General features: G+C 41.3%; 1 protein-coding gene across 12 annotated transcripts in view; it reads right to left on the reverse strand.

The window, feature by feature from the left end:
- The window catches only part of PICALM (phosphatidylinositol binding clathrin assembly protein), a 101,897-nt gene that overhangs the window by 39,678 nt on the left and 48,400 nt on the right, over positions 1-13,819 (reverse strand). For all 12 annotated transcript variants that reach the window (XM_053305417.1, XM_053305412.1, XM_053305419.1 and 9 more), the window contains 5 exons: positions 12,456-12,598; positions 9,370-9,445; positions 8,667-8,769; positions 6,845-6,938; positions 5,855-5,966 (listed from right to left, as the gene is read on the reverse strand). In XM_053305417.1, the coding sequence (XP_053161392.1) occupies positions 5,855-5,966; positions 6,845-6,938; positions 8,667-8,769; positions 9,370-9,445; positions 12,456-12,598 (528 nt within the window). The remainder of the gene's footprint in view (positions 1-5,854; positions 5,967-6,844; positions 6,939-8,666; positions 8,770-9,369; positions 9,446-12,455; positions 12,599-13,819) is intronic.

Below are 13,819 nucleotides of genomic sequence, written 5' to 3' on the forward strand. Positions count from 1 at the left end.
ATGAGTGTGCGCACACACACACACACACACACACGACTGTATGCCTGCCACTTGGTGTGCCACTGCTTTTATTTGTTTGTTTGTTTATTACATTTATAAACCGCCCCATCCAGAGGCTCTGGGCAGTGTACAATAACTTTTAAAAAGACATAAAACCCACAATTAAAACAATGCTAAAACAATATTAAAACAATTGAAAAATTATTAAAACAATTTAAAACCAATTAAAATACTTTTAAAAAACAATAGCTTTGGTATAACAGGCAGTGGACATCCAGGATAAACAGTGGAGCTCTCTCTGGCTCTGCCAGCGCTTGCTCTCTCACTCACACGGGGAAGTTCATTTTTTCAGAGTGTATATTGAAGTGAGTGCCAACCAGGCACAGGGGTCGCCGTCACTCATCTTGGATACCTACTGTCGGCTACAGCAAGCAGCAACATGCCAGCCAGAGGCAGGCAGTAGGCATCGTAGTGGCTGAACTTCCTCTCACATATAATCCTCTGCCCCAACTCCAGTAACTAAATTCTGTGCTTTGTCTGCTCCTGAAATGGAAGAGACAAAGCACAAAAGTTTGCTGAAGGACACACAGACGAGCTGAAGATGCTTAATAAGGATCGGAGAACAGAGCTGAACACTGTTGAGAAGTAGAGAGGCAGCAATCAAAGTTGGGCTTCTGTTGAGCTGGGTGGGGTGAGGAAGGGGGCAAATGATGAGGCCGGGATGAAAGCACACAGGAGGGGAAAGCACCACGTCAACAGAGAGGAAGGAAGGAAACAGGAACAGTACAAAAGAAGTGTATCAAGGAGTAGACCCCAATGCGTTTCAAGAAGAACTCTTCTTCAGGGAAAGTGATTACGAGGCACAAATTCTCAACTTCTAAACATGTCAAGGCAGGGATGGGGAAGCAGCAGAAGGGGGGGGGGGTGTGAAGTGATGCCCATGAGAGGTAGAATGTAGGCTCCACACTCGCCATCCCAGTTGGTCACCTCATCTCGCCTCAAAAGAGAGCTCAAGACATTTCAATGCTTGTTTTGTATACATCTGGAGACTGACTACATGAACACTATTCCACACTTGGAGATAGTGGCAACTGTGGAGTGGATAGAAGTTGGACAAGTTAAAATGCCATAACAGAAAAAAAATCAAGTTATTCTTAACTAAAGAGATACCAACCCCTTTGACTCAAGTTCTGGCTTAAGAGACACCCAAGAAACTATGGAGCAGACAGACGTCCAGAAACCAAATCATAAGACTCCTTCCGTGAACACAGATCTTTTCTACAGTGAAAGCCCCAAACGCTAGGTCATTATCCATATTTATAGTTTGAGTGTGTATTATAAAAGGCAACTTTCATGCTCCTGTGTTCATTAGGAAAGGGAGCAAAATACAACTGCTATTACAGTGCCCTTATACAAAAGTCAATGGTCTGGTAACCTTTAGAACGCTGTAGAATTCTAGTTGCTGCATCTCAAAAAGGATACTGTAGAGCTGAAGAAAGGTGCAGAAAAGGGCAACCAAAAGAGCAGGGGGCTGTGGGACTTTCCTTAAAAGGAATGGCAATAGCACTTTGGCTTTTTTAGTTTAGAAAGGTGGTAAATGGGGGCAATATTGAGGTCCATAAAATTATGAATGGTATGGAGTAGAGGAAGTTTCTCTCCTCTCACAAGACTAGAATCAAGGGTCATCCAATGGAACTGACCAGCAGGAGTTTCTAGAAGGACAATACTTCATACAGCACATAAACTATGGAATTCACTGCCACAAGTAGTAATGATGGCCACTAGCCAAGATGGCTTTAAAAGAGGATTCGACAAATTCATGGTGGACAGGTATATGAATGACTATTGCTCTGGATGGCTATGCACTACTTCCAGGTTCAAGATAGTTGCAGGAGGAACAGCCTTCATCTCCTGCTTGTAGGCTACCCAAAAGGCATTTGGCTGGCCACATTGGGAAACAGAATGCTAGACTAGGTAGGCCTTGGACTGATCTTGTAGGGCTCTTATGTTCTTACACAGACACAGGTTGCCAACATTGTCTTGCAACTGTCAACAGTTCCTACACTTTTGACATTGAGGTTAACATATAGTCCTCAGAAGGAATGGAGGGGACTGGTAAAAAAAACTGAAAAGGGAAGTCAGAAGGGTCAAATCGCTCCTGAAAGCATGGAACGCAGAAAGCAACAAACTGACAAAAGAAATGCACGGAGACAATAAGGAAAGCAAAAAAAAGAGTATGGAGCATATAGCTAAAAGTGTCAGGGGGAATAACAAAAACTTATTTAAATATATCAGAAGGAGAAAACCTGCCAGGGAAGCAGTTGGAACCTTAGATGATGAGAGCATGAAAGGGATTATTACATAGGAAGCTGTCTTATACCGAGTCGGACCATTGGTACATCTAGCTCAGTATTGTCTACACAGACTGGCAGCGGCGTCTCCAAGGATTCAGGCGGAAGTCTCTCTCAAGCCCTATCTTGGAGATGCGGGGGACGGGACACTTGGAACCTTCTGCATGCAAGCATGGAGATGCTCTTCCCAGAGCAGCTCCAACTTGAGGGGAATCTCTTACAGTGCTCACATATAGTCTCCAATTCAAATGCAGATTGTAGAGAAGCTGAGTGAGTTCTTTGCATCTGTCTTCAGATACTGACCATACACCCACTCTGGAACTGAGCTTCTCAAGCTGGGAGGCTGAAGAACTGGGCCAATTTGAGGGGACGAGAGACGATGTCCTTAACTATCTTGAAAAGACTAAAAATTAAGCCGCTAGGGCAAGATGGCATTCACCCAAGAGTTCTGAAGGAACTCAAATATGAAATTGCTGACCTTCTAGCAAAAATATGTAACTTGTCTCTACAATCAGACTCTGTACAAGAGGACTGGAAAGTAGCTAATGTAATTCCGATTACAAGGGATCCAGGAAACTACAGGCCAGTTAGCTTAATTTCTGTGCCGGGTAAATTGATGGCAAGCATAACAACAAAATTGTTAAACACACAGAGCAGGCCTTGCTGAAGGAGAACCAGCACGGTTTCTGCAAGGGCAAGTCTTGCCTCACTAACCTTTTAGAGTTCTTTGAGAGTGTCAACAGGCATGTGGATAAAGGTGATCCAGTTGACACAGTATACATGGACTTCCAAAAAGCCTTTGACAAAGTTCTCCACCAAAGGCTCTTGAGTAAACTTAGCAGTCATGGGATAAGGGGACAAGTTCATGTGTGGATCGGTAACTGGCTGAAGGACAGGAAACAGAGGGTAGGAATAAATGGAGAGTTTTCACAATGGAGGAAAGTAGGAAGTGGGGTCCCCCAGAGATCTGTACTCAGACTGGTACTTTTTAATTTATTCAAAAATGACCTAGAAGTTGGAGTAAGCAGCGAGGTGGCCAAATTTGCAGATGACACTAAATTATTTAGGGTAATGAAATCCACAACAGATTGTGATGAGTTATTTATTTATTTATTTGAGCCCTTCCAAAAATGGCTCAGGGCGGTTCACACAGAGAAATAACAAATAAATAAGATAAACAAAATGGATCCCTGTCCCCATAGGGCTCACTATCTAAAAAGAAAACACCAGCAACAGTCACTGGAGGTACTGTGCTAGGGGTGGATAGGGCCAGTTACTCTCCTCCTGCTAAATAAAGAGAATCACCACATTAAAAGGTGCCTCTTTGCCAAGTAAGCAAGGGTAACTTGGAGAGTTCCAAGAGGATCTCTCCAAACTGGGCGAGTGGCCGACAAAATGGCAAATGTGGATCAATATTGGCAAGTGTAAAGTGATGCATATTAGGGCAAAAAAACCCAACTTCACATATACACTGATGTGGTCTGAGCTGTTGGTGACTGACCAGGAGAGAGATCTTGGGGTCATGGTGGACAGCTCGTTGAAAGTGTTGACTCAGTGTGCGGCAGCTGTGAGAGAGGCCAATTCCATGCTACGGATCATTAGGAAGAGGACTGAAAATAAAAAGGCTAATATTATAATGCCATTATACGAATCTATGGTGTGGCCACATTTGGAGTACCATGTACAGTTCTAGTCACTGTATCTTAAGGAGGACATTGTAGAACTGGAAAAGGTGCAGAAAATGGCAACCAAGATGATCAGGGGCCTGTATCACCTACCTTATAAGGCTACAGCATCTGGGGCTTTTTAGTTTGGAAAAAAGGTGACTATTGGGAAACATGATAGACGGTGTATAAACATATTCATAGACAGAGGATTTTTTCCCTTTCTTACAACACTAGAACCAGGGGTCATCCTATGCAAACTGAAGGCCAGAAAATTTAGGACCAACAAAAGGAAGTACTTTTTCACACAGTGCATAATCAATCTATGGAATTCTCTTCCACAGGATGTGGTAATGGCCACTAGCTTGGATGGCTTTCAAAGGGACTTCGGCAAATTCATGGACGACAGGTCTCAATGGCTACTAGTCTGGTGGCTATAGCCCACCTCCAGCCTCAGAGGCAAGATGTCTATAAATACCATTTTGGGGGCAGCAATAGCAAGAGAGAGGACATGCCATCACCTCTTGATTGTGGACTTCTCAGAGGCATCTGGTGGGTGATGACACAGAATGCTGAAGCAGGATTTCACTGTGTGAAGCAGGATGCTGGACTAGGCAGGCCTTGGGCCTGATCCAGCAGGGCTGTTCTTATGTTAAGGAAAAGTTTAGTCTCCATTGTGGTGTGGAAGGACAGAAAGAACTAGGAATATTTCTTCATGTGACACATACGCCCACATACCCAGTGTTTCAGATATACTGTATGCTGCAATTGCCTCAATTTACCAAGCATTTCCAGACACACGTGTGCACACACACACTGCTCTATGTTGCATACAATTATCCTATTTTACAAAAACAATTCACAGTGTGAGCAATCCATGAGAACAGTCTTGCACCTGGCTAGATTTAGATGGTAGTCTGCCTATTTTTGTTTGTTTGTTTATATTTGTGCAATGCCCCAAACTTCTGTCTCTGGGCCGTTTACAGCAACAACAAAAATTAACCAATTAAATTAAAACCTTAACACAATTTAAAATCATAGGTCTAGTGAAAAAGCTTGAGTGAATAAATGTGACGTTTGAGACTTTTCAGAAGTTGTCAGAGATGGGGAGGCTCTTATTTCAGCAGGGAGTGCTATCAGCAATGGTCGGTAGGGTTGCCTCCTTTTTAGTTCCTTACTAGTTCCTGTACTTCTATCAGTAGTCTGAGAAGCACAAGTTTAGTAAGAGAAGCTTTCCCCACCTCTCCAAACTCCCAAGCAAGGAAAAGCTTCTCCTGCTCCACTTCTGCCTGTCAGGCTATTAAAGGGACAAGCATTTTTTTTTTTTTAAGCTGTCAACCTGCGAAAGAGGAGTCAACATTCTTCCAATACTAACATCAACCTCTCCTCTACACCTAGCATGCAGGAGAGGTCTCATTCTAAAAACAAAGAATGCCCTGATCTACTCCTCTTCCTTAAAGGTTTGGCAGCTGTCCTGAAACAAAGGGCAACTCAAACCTACAATCCTCATGACTTGTGACCACAATCCTAAAGATAGTGTGCTCAAGGTTCGAATGTCTAAATGACAAAATAGTTGCTTTCCCTAAATGAAACTCACAGAAAATAGTTTTACAGTTTAGTTGTGTGGAAGTTGGACATGAAAATTATAGCTCAAGGACTGGAATCAATTTTTCATGCCAAAAATGTCCTGGAGCAGCTTTGTATTTAGGCAACTGTATATTTACATGTAAAGAGAGAGTTCTTAAAAGAGTCTAAAAACTGCTTTGCAGGAAGTCAAACAGAAGATTACTGCCTTGCATACTAAGAACAAGGAAAAGATGTAACAGAGGAAGTATTTACCCAACAGGTTAATAATCCCTTCATTATATGCTGCAAAGAGTCTAATGGCATCTTTGAAGAGGAGCATGAAGGCAGCATTAATTACGCCATTTGTAAGTTCATTGCTGTTGACCTGGTGAGAACAAGGAAGCAAGTTAAACTTAAGTAGAAAACCATTCACAGCCATCTTCTGTTTTCAGCGCAAAGACCTCTCTTGCCACTTGACCCAATGGACTATAAATCTGATACATCATGGCTGATTAAAATAAAGTGTCTCTGCTGCAGTGCTCTCAAAATTACACATGCCTAAAAAGCCATGTAAACACACACAGTCCAAGAAGAGCAAAAGTAGTCAACAGGGATACATTTCTTTAGTGTCCTACATGATAGCTGGTTGGATACTATTGTAAATGGTGCTGTTATTTAGTTATCTTGCTTGATTCCAGCACTTTATAACAGACCAAATAAACACAGTTGAGAACACACATAGTACTTATGAAGAAGTGCAATCTAAAGTAATAAATCCTGATCCACTGTCAAACAGCACATCACAGTTAAGGAAGCTTAACTTTGATTTGGTATGATGTCTCAATTGATGATCCATAGCTATTGACCTCCTCTGCCTTTAGAAACAATGGTACCTAGACAATGGATTGCTGAGCAGATGAAAAGTGAAAGCAAACAAATAAGCTCTAAGCCATGGCTTGCCTGAACATCTGGGAGCTCAAGCCATAGTTTCGAGATGTGTCTGAAGGCTCACGATCTTATGTCACACTGATCACCACTTTACCCATAACCAAGCACCAAGGTAGTTAAAGAAATCATCTTTTTGCTATGCTTCAGTCTTGGCACAAGAATAATGGCGGGCTTAATAGGCAAGGGGTCAAGTAATTTTCAGCAGGCACCTTCAGAAAGTTAGGAGTGAAAGCAGCAAGACAGGACAGACCACCAGCCTGGTTCTATAAAGTTAATATGGGATATCCTTGATCCATGCACTAACTAAAAACTTACATTGAAATCAAGGAGGGCATCCATCTGGTTTTGTATAATTGGTACAGTTTTTAGGAGTTTCTCTGTATTCATTGTCCGCATGACTCCATCAGCCCTAATACAGAGAATGGGAAGAAAGAAATATTAGCAATGGAATTTGCTTGGCTTAAGCTACTGACTATGCATTGTGTGGCACCCAAATCAAGATAACCCCCTTAGCATTCAATGGAGCCCTGTTTCCCTGTTTGTGTGTCCAGAGATGTGGCCACCGCCATGAGCCTCTGGGGTGATATGAAGCCTATGCACACCTCCCACATCTCAATTCAGCCCCTCTATGTCTGATGCAGGTGCTATATCCAATTTAGTTTTTATTAGCCTACTTTCCTTAAGAAAAGTAAGCTTATGAGATCACCTGTCAGAGAGAGACCCCATCTGTGTGACCACACCCCACCATCTACTTTGCAATGCATGGACCAATATGAACCAAACTGAGGGACACCTCAATGGTAGTTTGTGATCATATCATCCACCCCAATTCAAGATGGTGGACACGTGAAAGTTTGAGGCGCAAGTGGGTTAACTTGTGAACTGCCTTACTGATTTGAACCAAATTTAGTTTAGTTGTAGGGATAGTACAAGGGTTAGGCACATTAGTTTTTACTTAGTTTAAGTAGGCAGATTAGTTTTTACCAGAACTACTCCCTCCCCACAAGTACTGAAGTGTGGGCAAAACAATAAAATGCATTCCAAAGCATTTTACCCTACTCTTACATACAGAAGGACAACAAAAAGCAACCAACTGACTTTAGCAAGTGTTGAGAGGTCCTCTACTCAAACTGCCTAGCATAAAGAGCTATTTTTCTGGAGACCCTGATCTGATTATCATGGTTAAAGAACCACCTCTGAGAGGTGGTTTATTAGGAAGTAGTTTAAATCTGAATAACTGAAACACCTATGGAAAGGCTACTAGTTTGAAAAGATCTTAATTTTTATCCACATTCTCAAATGTTTCAGTCAAAAACAGAGGAGTGACAGCTGTTTTCAACTATGTTGTAGTTTTAAATCCATTCAGAAGCCAAAAGTGTATAGTTTTGTTTATAGTTTATAGTTTTGATTTTAATTGTTAACTGGTTTTACTTGTTTTTATTCTGTTGTAAACCGCCCTGAGCCATTTTGGAAGGGCAGTATATAAATCAAATCAAATCAAATCAATAAATAAATAAAGGCAGGAGAATTACATTGTCCGGTTGATTTAACAAAGCTTAATTTCAGTGCTGTCGATTTTTGCTTCTTAGAAAACTGAAATTAGAAATATATGCACTTTTTCTCAGCACAAGGTAAAATAAGAGACATGATGAAGCATTTTCTTTAATGTACACCCTGCCTTAAAGGCCAAGTTGAAGACAGATCATCCTGGAGAGAATCTATCTATGTGGTCGCTAAGACTTGACACCAACTTGACGGCACTTAATCAATCACACCCTGCCTTTATGCCAAGCAATATCTTCAAGGAGATTTGTACTTGTAACTAAAAATGTTTTAAATGCTTTCCTACACTTTATTTCTCTAAAGCAAATTGTACTGTGTTCTCTCTTTATCCATATGCGTTCCCCCCCAGCCCCCGGCAATTCTTCCAATAATTATCTAACTGAAAGCAAAGCACAGCAGTTCAAGATAGTGCTCTTGGTTTATTATCCCAGCACCCAACACCTCCAACCAGTCAATTATTTACTTCACGTTGCATTTTTACATAAAGCAGCCCAAGTTATTACAACAGTAGCACATACAGTAAATTGAAAGCTAGTTCTTTTAAGAGACTGGCTCTAGCTAGTGCAATCCTTACCCTCTTTTTACTTTTGTGAAGTCAAAAGCTACTTGTCTGTAAGAAACTGCTTTTTCATTCAGATATCTGCTATACCGTCTGATAAATGTAGACATATCATACCCTAAAGGGAAGCAAGGACAAGTAGATTAGCTCACCCACCTATGTGAAATTTTATGAACCAACATTCAAGGACACAACAAGTTTACATAATCAATTGGTTACTTTAGAAAGATTCGAGATTTGAAACTATTGTGAGAATTTAATTGCCTCAAAAGACATTGAGACTTCTAGAACAAATCTAAGAGTGGCTTCAGACATCAACAGTATGTTTTTAAGCACACATTCCCCCACACTTCTTTCATGCATATTAGCACTCTGCCAACTTCCCTACCTGGTAGCAACAAACCCATACCGGCTAGATCAATCTTCATCAACTGGCTTCGTTAGCTTGAATACATACTTAAATTATCACTGAGAGAGTAGATTGTGTAGGGAGGATGTTTTGCCCTTTAGTTATAAACTTACAAATATATAAGACTTTAAAAAGGCATAAGCATACACTTTTAAAAAAAATTATAAAGGTTCAGAGACCTTATTTCAGCGCATAAGTGTCATCCAGTTCCAGGGTTTTACTTTTTGCAACAGTAACACTTCTGAAGCAATTGTGTTGCTACATACACCTAGGGTGTTACAACTGTTTAAAACAAACCAAGTAGTTTACCTTGTAATCCGCTTTTGTCCAAGAAATTGCTCAAGTTAAACAATGTGTTTCTGGAAGCCAAATACTGGATAAAACGCTAAAAGAAAGAGGATTATTTTGAATTATTTGGCTGACGTTGTATATAACTCTGTGCACTTGTTACTCCTAATGGTCATAAACCTATGTTAGAATTCCTATAAACCATGCCCACCACTATGCAGCTGGTACAAACCCCTTAGTTTAAGGCCATTACTAAACTGTAATTTTTAAAATATTTGAAAGGGCAATGGAAAAAAGATAATTCCAGATGTCTTCTGAAGAAAATGAAAGAGGACAAACAGCTCAAAACTGTTGGGATTCTAAACTATGGTTAACACAAACCATGGCTTGGCATGCCATCTGAATTTGAGCCACTGTGCTCCAACACTGCCCTCCCCCTCCATTTACACTGCATAATTCAGAAGGAAAGAGTTCAAGCCAGCCAGGACCTGCTACAGGCTCCTCGCCACACCCCATACAGAGCCAACACTTGTAGAGCCATTGAGGTGGTCTATAAGTGACTCCCATGCTCAGATAGATTTGTGTTAAGATGTACTATTTTTGAAAACTTTACATAGATCCTAAAGACCTATGGGCAAGTTTGTTCAACAGCAGCAAAGGTATTGGAACAAGGATTGTTTTATTTACTTAGACTGGGTAAGGTAAGAGCAGTTACCATGCTGGCTTGGAACATAAAGGATGCAGAGGTACTTCCAATGACACCTTTTTAATTAGTGTCTTCCTACTAGGAAGAGAATGTTGGGTAGGAACAAAAAATGACAGTTTGCTAGTTCAGTTCTGGTAGTTCAATAAAAGCTGATGACAAGTTTCAAAAGAAAATGGCATGCTTTGGAACACATTGAACGCCATATCAACAAGGCCTAATATTACAATATTTACCTGTTCACAACCATGACTAGAATTACATACACGGAAAGTGAGCAACTTTAGTGATTTAATCAAACAATTTAAGCATGTGGGAGATGACACATTTCAAATGACTCATCAGCCCCATTCATTTGTTAGCCTGGAGCAGTCAACTTCCTTTTGCTACATTGATCAAACCCTCATCATCAATACCAGAGAGATGAAGCAAGCAGTAGAAGTTGCAAGAATAAGATCACAGATTAATATGGTAGGGATGGGGTCATGAGATGGCCAAAACGTTCCTTTCCCACCCTTTGGACCATAAATATAGTTCATTACATCAGTCAGTGGAAACAATACTCTTGCAAGACGCAAGACAGTCTTCCAGTTCCCAGAAGGCTATCCTTTTTTCTCCCAAGTTATGAACACACACATGTGACTGACCAAATATAGTAGAATCTTCACCGTGTCAGTTGCTCACATACTGGCAGAGAAATATTGATGGGTGAGGGAGGAGCTTGTGCTGCTGCCAAGCTCTCAAAGGACATCAGTGCTGCTGCAGAAGGCGGCAGCTCCATGCCTACTAAGCATGATGTATTCACAGTTGCAACACGACTTCCATGGAGAATAATGGAAGTAGCATTGCAACTGTAACTGGACAGCACTTAGGAACATAGGAAGCTGCCTTCTACTGAGGCAGACCACTGGTCCATCTAGCTCAGTATTGTCCACACAGACTGGAAGGGGTTTCTCCAAGGCAGGATTCTCTCTCAGCCCTATCTTGGAGATGCCAGGGAGGGAATCTGGGACCCAGATGCTCTTCCCAGAGCAGCCCCATCCCCTAAGGGAAATCTCTTACAGTGCTCACCTGGACTCCCATTCAAATGTAAACAAGGGAAGACCCTGCTTAGCAAAGGGGACAAGTCATGCTTGCTACCACAAGACCAGATCTCCTCCCTTAGTAAGCACAGAGCAGCCTGCCTTCACAATATCAGTGATGTGCTTTGGAGAGCCTTGCAGCAGTGCAGGCGCCTCTCTTGCCATCAACATTTCCCTGCGCAGTACGTGAGTGACTGTTCGGGAAAGTGGGAGGCCAGGCTTATGGCCACCAAAATGTCAGTTCTGCTATTCATTTCTCTGTGGCCTTGCAATTAACATCCAATTACAGGAATAGAAAGATTTGGGGGTAATTAGCAGCTGAATCTGGACAGTCTGCTTTCATGAAATTTTCAAAGGTACTTGCCTCTTCTGCAAAGGGAGCATTGGCTTTTCCTTGTCTATAGCCTTACAAGCTGTATAAATCTCAGACTAAGTATTGTGTCTTACCACCATCACCAGATTAATTGTTCTTCTGGATGTCCTACCTTTGATTGGAAAAAGCAACCCTATACATTCACACAAGTTATTTTGCGACTACTGAAACTCTGGTTTAAATTTAGAGTCCAACTCTGTCCCTGCCATCTGCCATTACACATGCTTAATTTGAAAGGGACAGTCATGCCAATACTTTTACCCAATAGGAAATGAAATGTTTCTGTGAGCTTAGAGATATAATCCAGACCCCAAGCTGTGTCTGCTGGGAGATGTTAACCTTACACAGAAGTGCTGCCCCTGCAACACATACATATTACTCTGGAGCAGATTTGGGAGTTGCTGTTCTGGAGAAGATCTGTGGCGGGCGGGGAATCATAATATAACCAGACCATTTTCCTCTAATAGCAAATTTCTGTATAGAAACAAGTCCCTAAAAAGGTTAAAATGTTACAAGGTCATACCTTCAGGTGCTAGAAAGGTACTGTTTAAGATGCACATCTGCATCATACATGATGGTTCTATCTAACAATTCAAGCCCACTGGTTGCTGGCAATTCAGACAGTTTATCAGGTAACAGGCAAGAGTGAAGCCTGCCATTATAAGATTTACGAGGCTTACTAATTTTAAAATTGTAATTTAAAAAAAATTACAAGCCAGGAAGTTTGCTTCCTTCGAGACCCATATCTTCAGAACAGCCTTCAACTTTATCTGGGACACTGTCTTAACTTTATGATTCTGTACTTCAGAGTGCTGTATCACACACAATATGCATTAGGCCTTCTTTCGACATTTTCTTAGGTTGTTTATAAACACCGTTCGCCTTGAGAGAAGGCAAGACAAAGGTTAGACAGAAGCAGCCATTCTCTAATCCAAAAGTGATTCGTTACCTCATTTCCATACACCATTAGATGGTGAGTTGTGATGAGCGATTTGAAGACCACCACCCAGCTGCTGTTCGCTGTCCTTTCAAATAAGCTGTCTGCCAATTGCGGGATATTCACGTTCATCTCATTTGTACACTGTATTAAATCTAAAACAAAGCATTATGAAGTTGATATTTCAGACAACAACAGAGAAAGTTTCTCCAGGGGCCTGTTCTTCTATGAACTACTGATATACTATGGTTATTCTAGGGCTAAAACTCCAAGTGGAGGAGCGACAGAGATTTAAACTGCTAACTGTATATACATTGGAACCTAATCCACAATTCTTTGCAAAACACAGCAGTTCCATAGCAGATGCTTAGGGGTTACTCAGCAGTCAAGCTGCTATAGAAAGTGTTTCCTGAAGAAAGCTGAAAAATCTGCACAACAGTTAACCAAGGTTCGAGAATCGAACAGGTGCCTAGAATGTAAAGGCCTAAACTTCCAATACGCTTATGGTTATTATTATTTAACATTTCTATATTCCCCAAAACTCATGTCTCTGGGCACTTTACAATAAAGGTTAAGAAAAGCAGCAATGAGGGGAAGACAGTGTTTTAAGAAGCATCATGAGCAGCAGGAAGAGGGGCTCATAGGATCTTAATCAATGAGGCTGAAATGGGAGGAAGCAATCCTTAAGATACAGTCACTGTTCCCTCTAAAGCGTGCACAATCACACATTTTATGATGTCCACTCAGTTAATTTTAGATCCTGCTCAGGTTGAATCATAAAGGCCCCACTCTGAATGCATGTGCGCACACACTGCCTTGATGCTGCTGCCCAGAACAAAACTCTTTCCACACACAGATGGAAAAAATCAGCGAGAACACTGGATATAGTAGGCCCAAACCATTTAGGTCAGACATGTCGAAATGCAGCCCTCCAACTCCCATCATCCCTGGCTACTGTCCACTGGGAATTGCAGGCCAACAGCTCAAGGGCTGTAGTTTTGACACCCTTGATTTAGGCCTCTGCAAGTAGTTAAGCCAAAATCAATGTACCTAGCTCTATAATCTGATCCTGTTAGTGAAATAGACATTAACGTTTGTCATCAGGTGTAGCCTCAAAAGTCTTCAAAAGCAGCTCCATATGTTACACATTATAGTAACCATACATGACATTACTAAGAGATGGATCCCCACTTTTCAAGAACAGGTGCAGTGAGTATACCAGATGCAACAGAAAGCTATATTAAATGACCTTTGCACTCAGGTTGCAAGCAATGTGTCAATCAACCACCATCCTTGAGCATGCTGTCAAACTAAAATGAAATTTTATCATAGATCCCTTGCAGCAACCCCTTTATGGCAAGATTCAACTCAAATCA

This window comes from Hemicordylus capensis, chromosome 3, assembly GCF_027244095.1.
Source record: "Hemicordylus capensis ecotype Gifberg chromosome 3, rHemCap1.1.pri, whole genome shotgun sequence".
NCBI lineage: Eukaryota > Metazoa > Chordata > Lepidosauria > Squamata > Cordylidae > Hemicordylus > Hemicordylus capensis.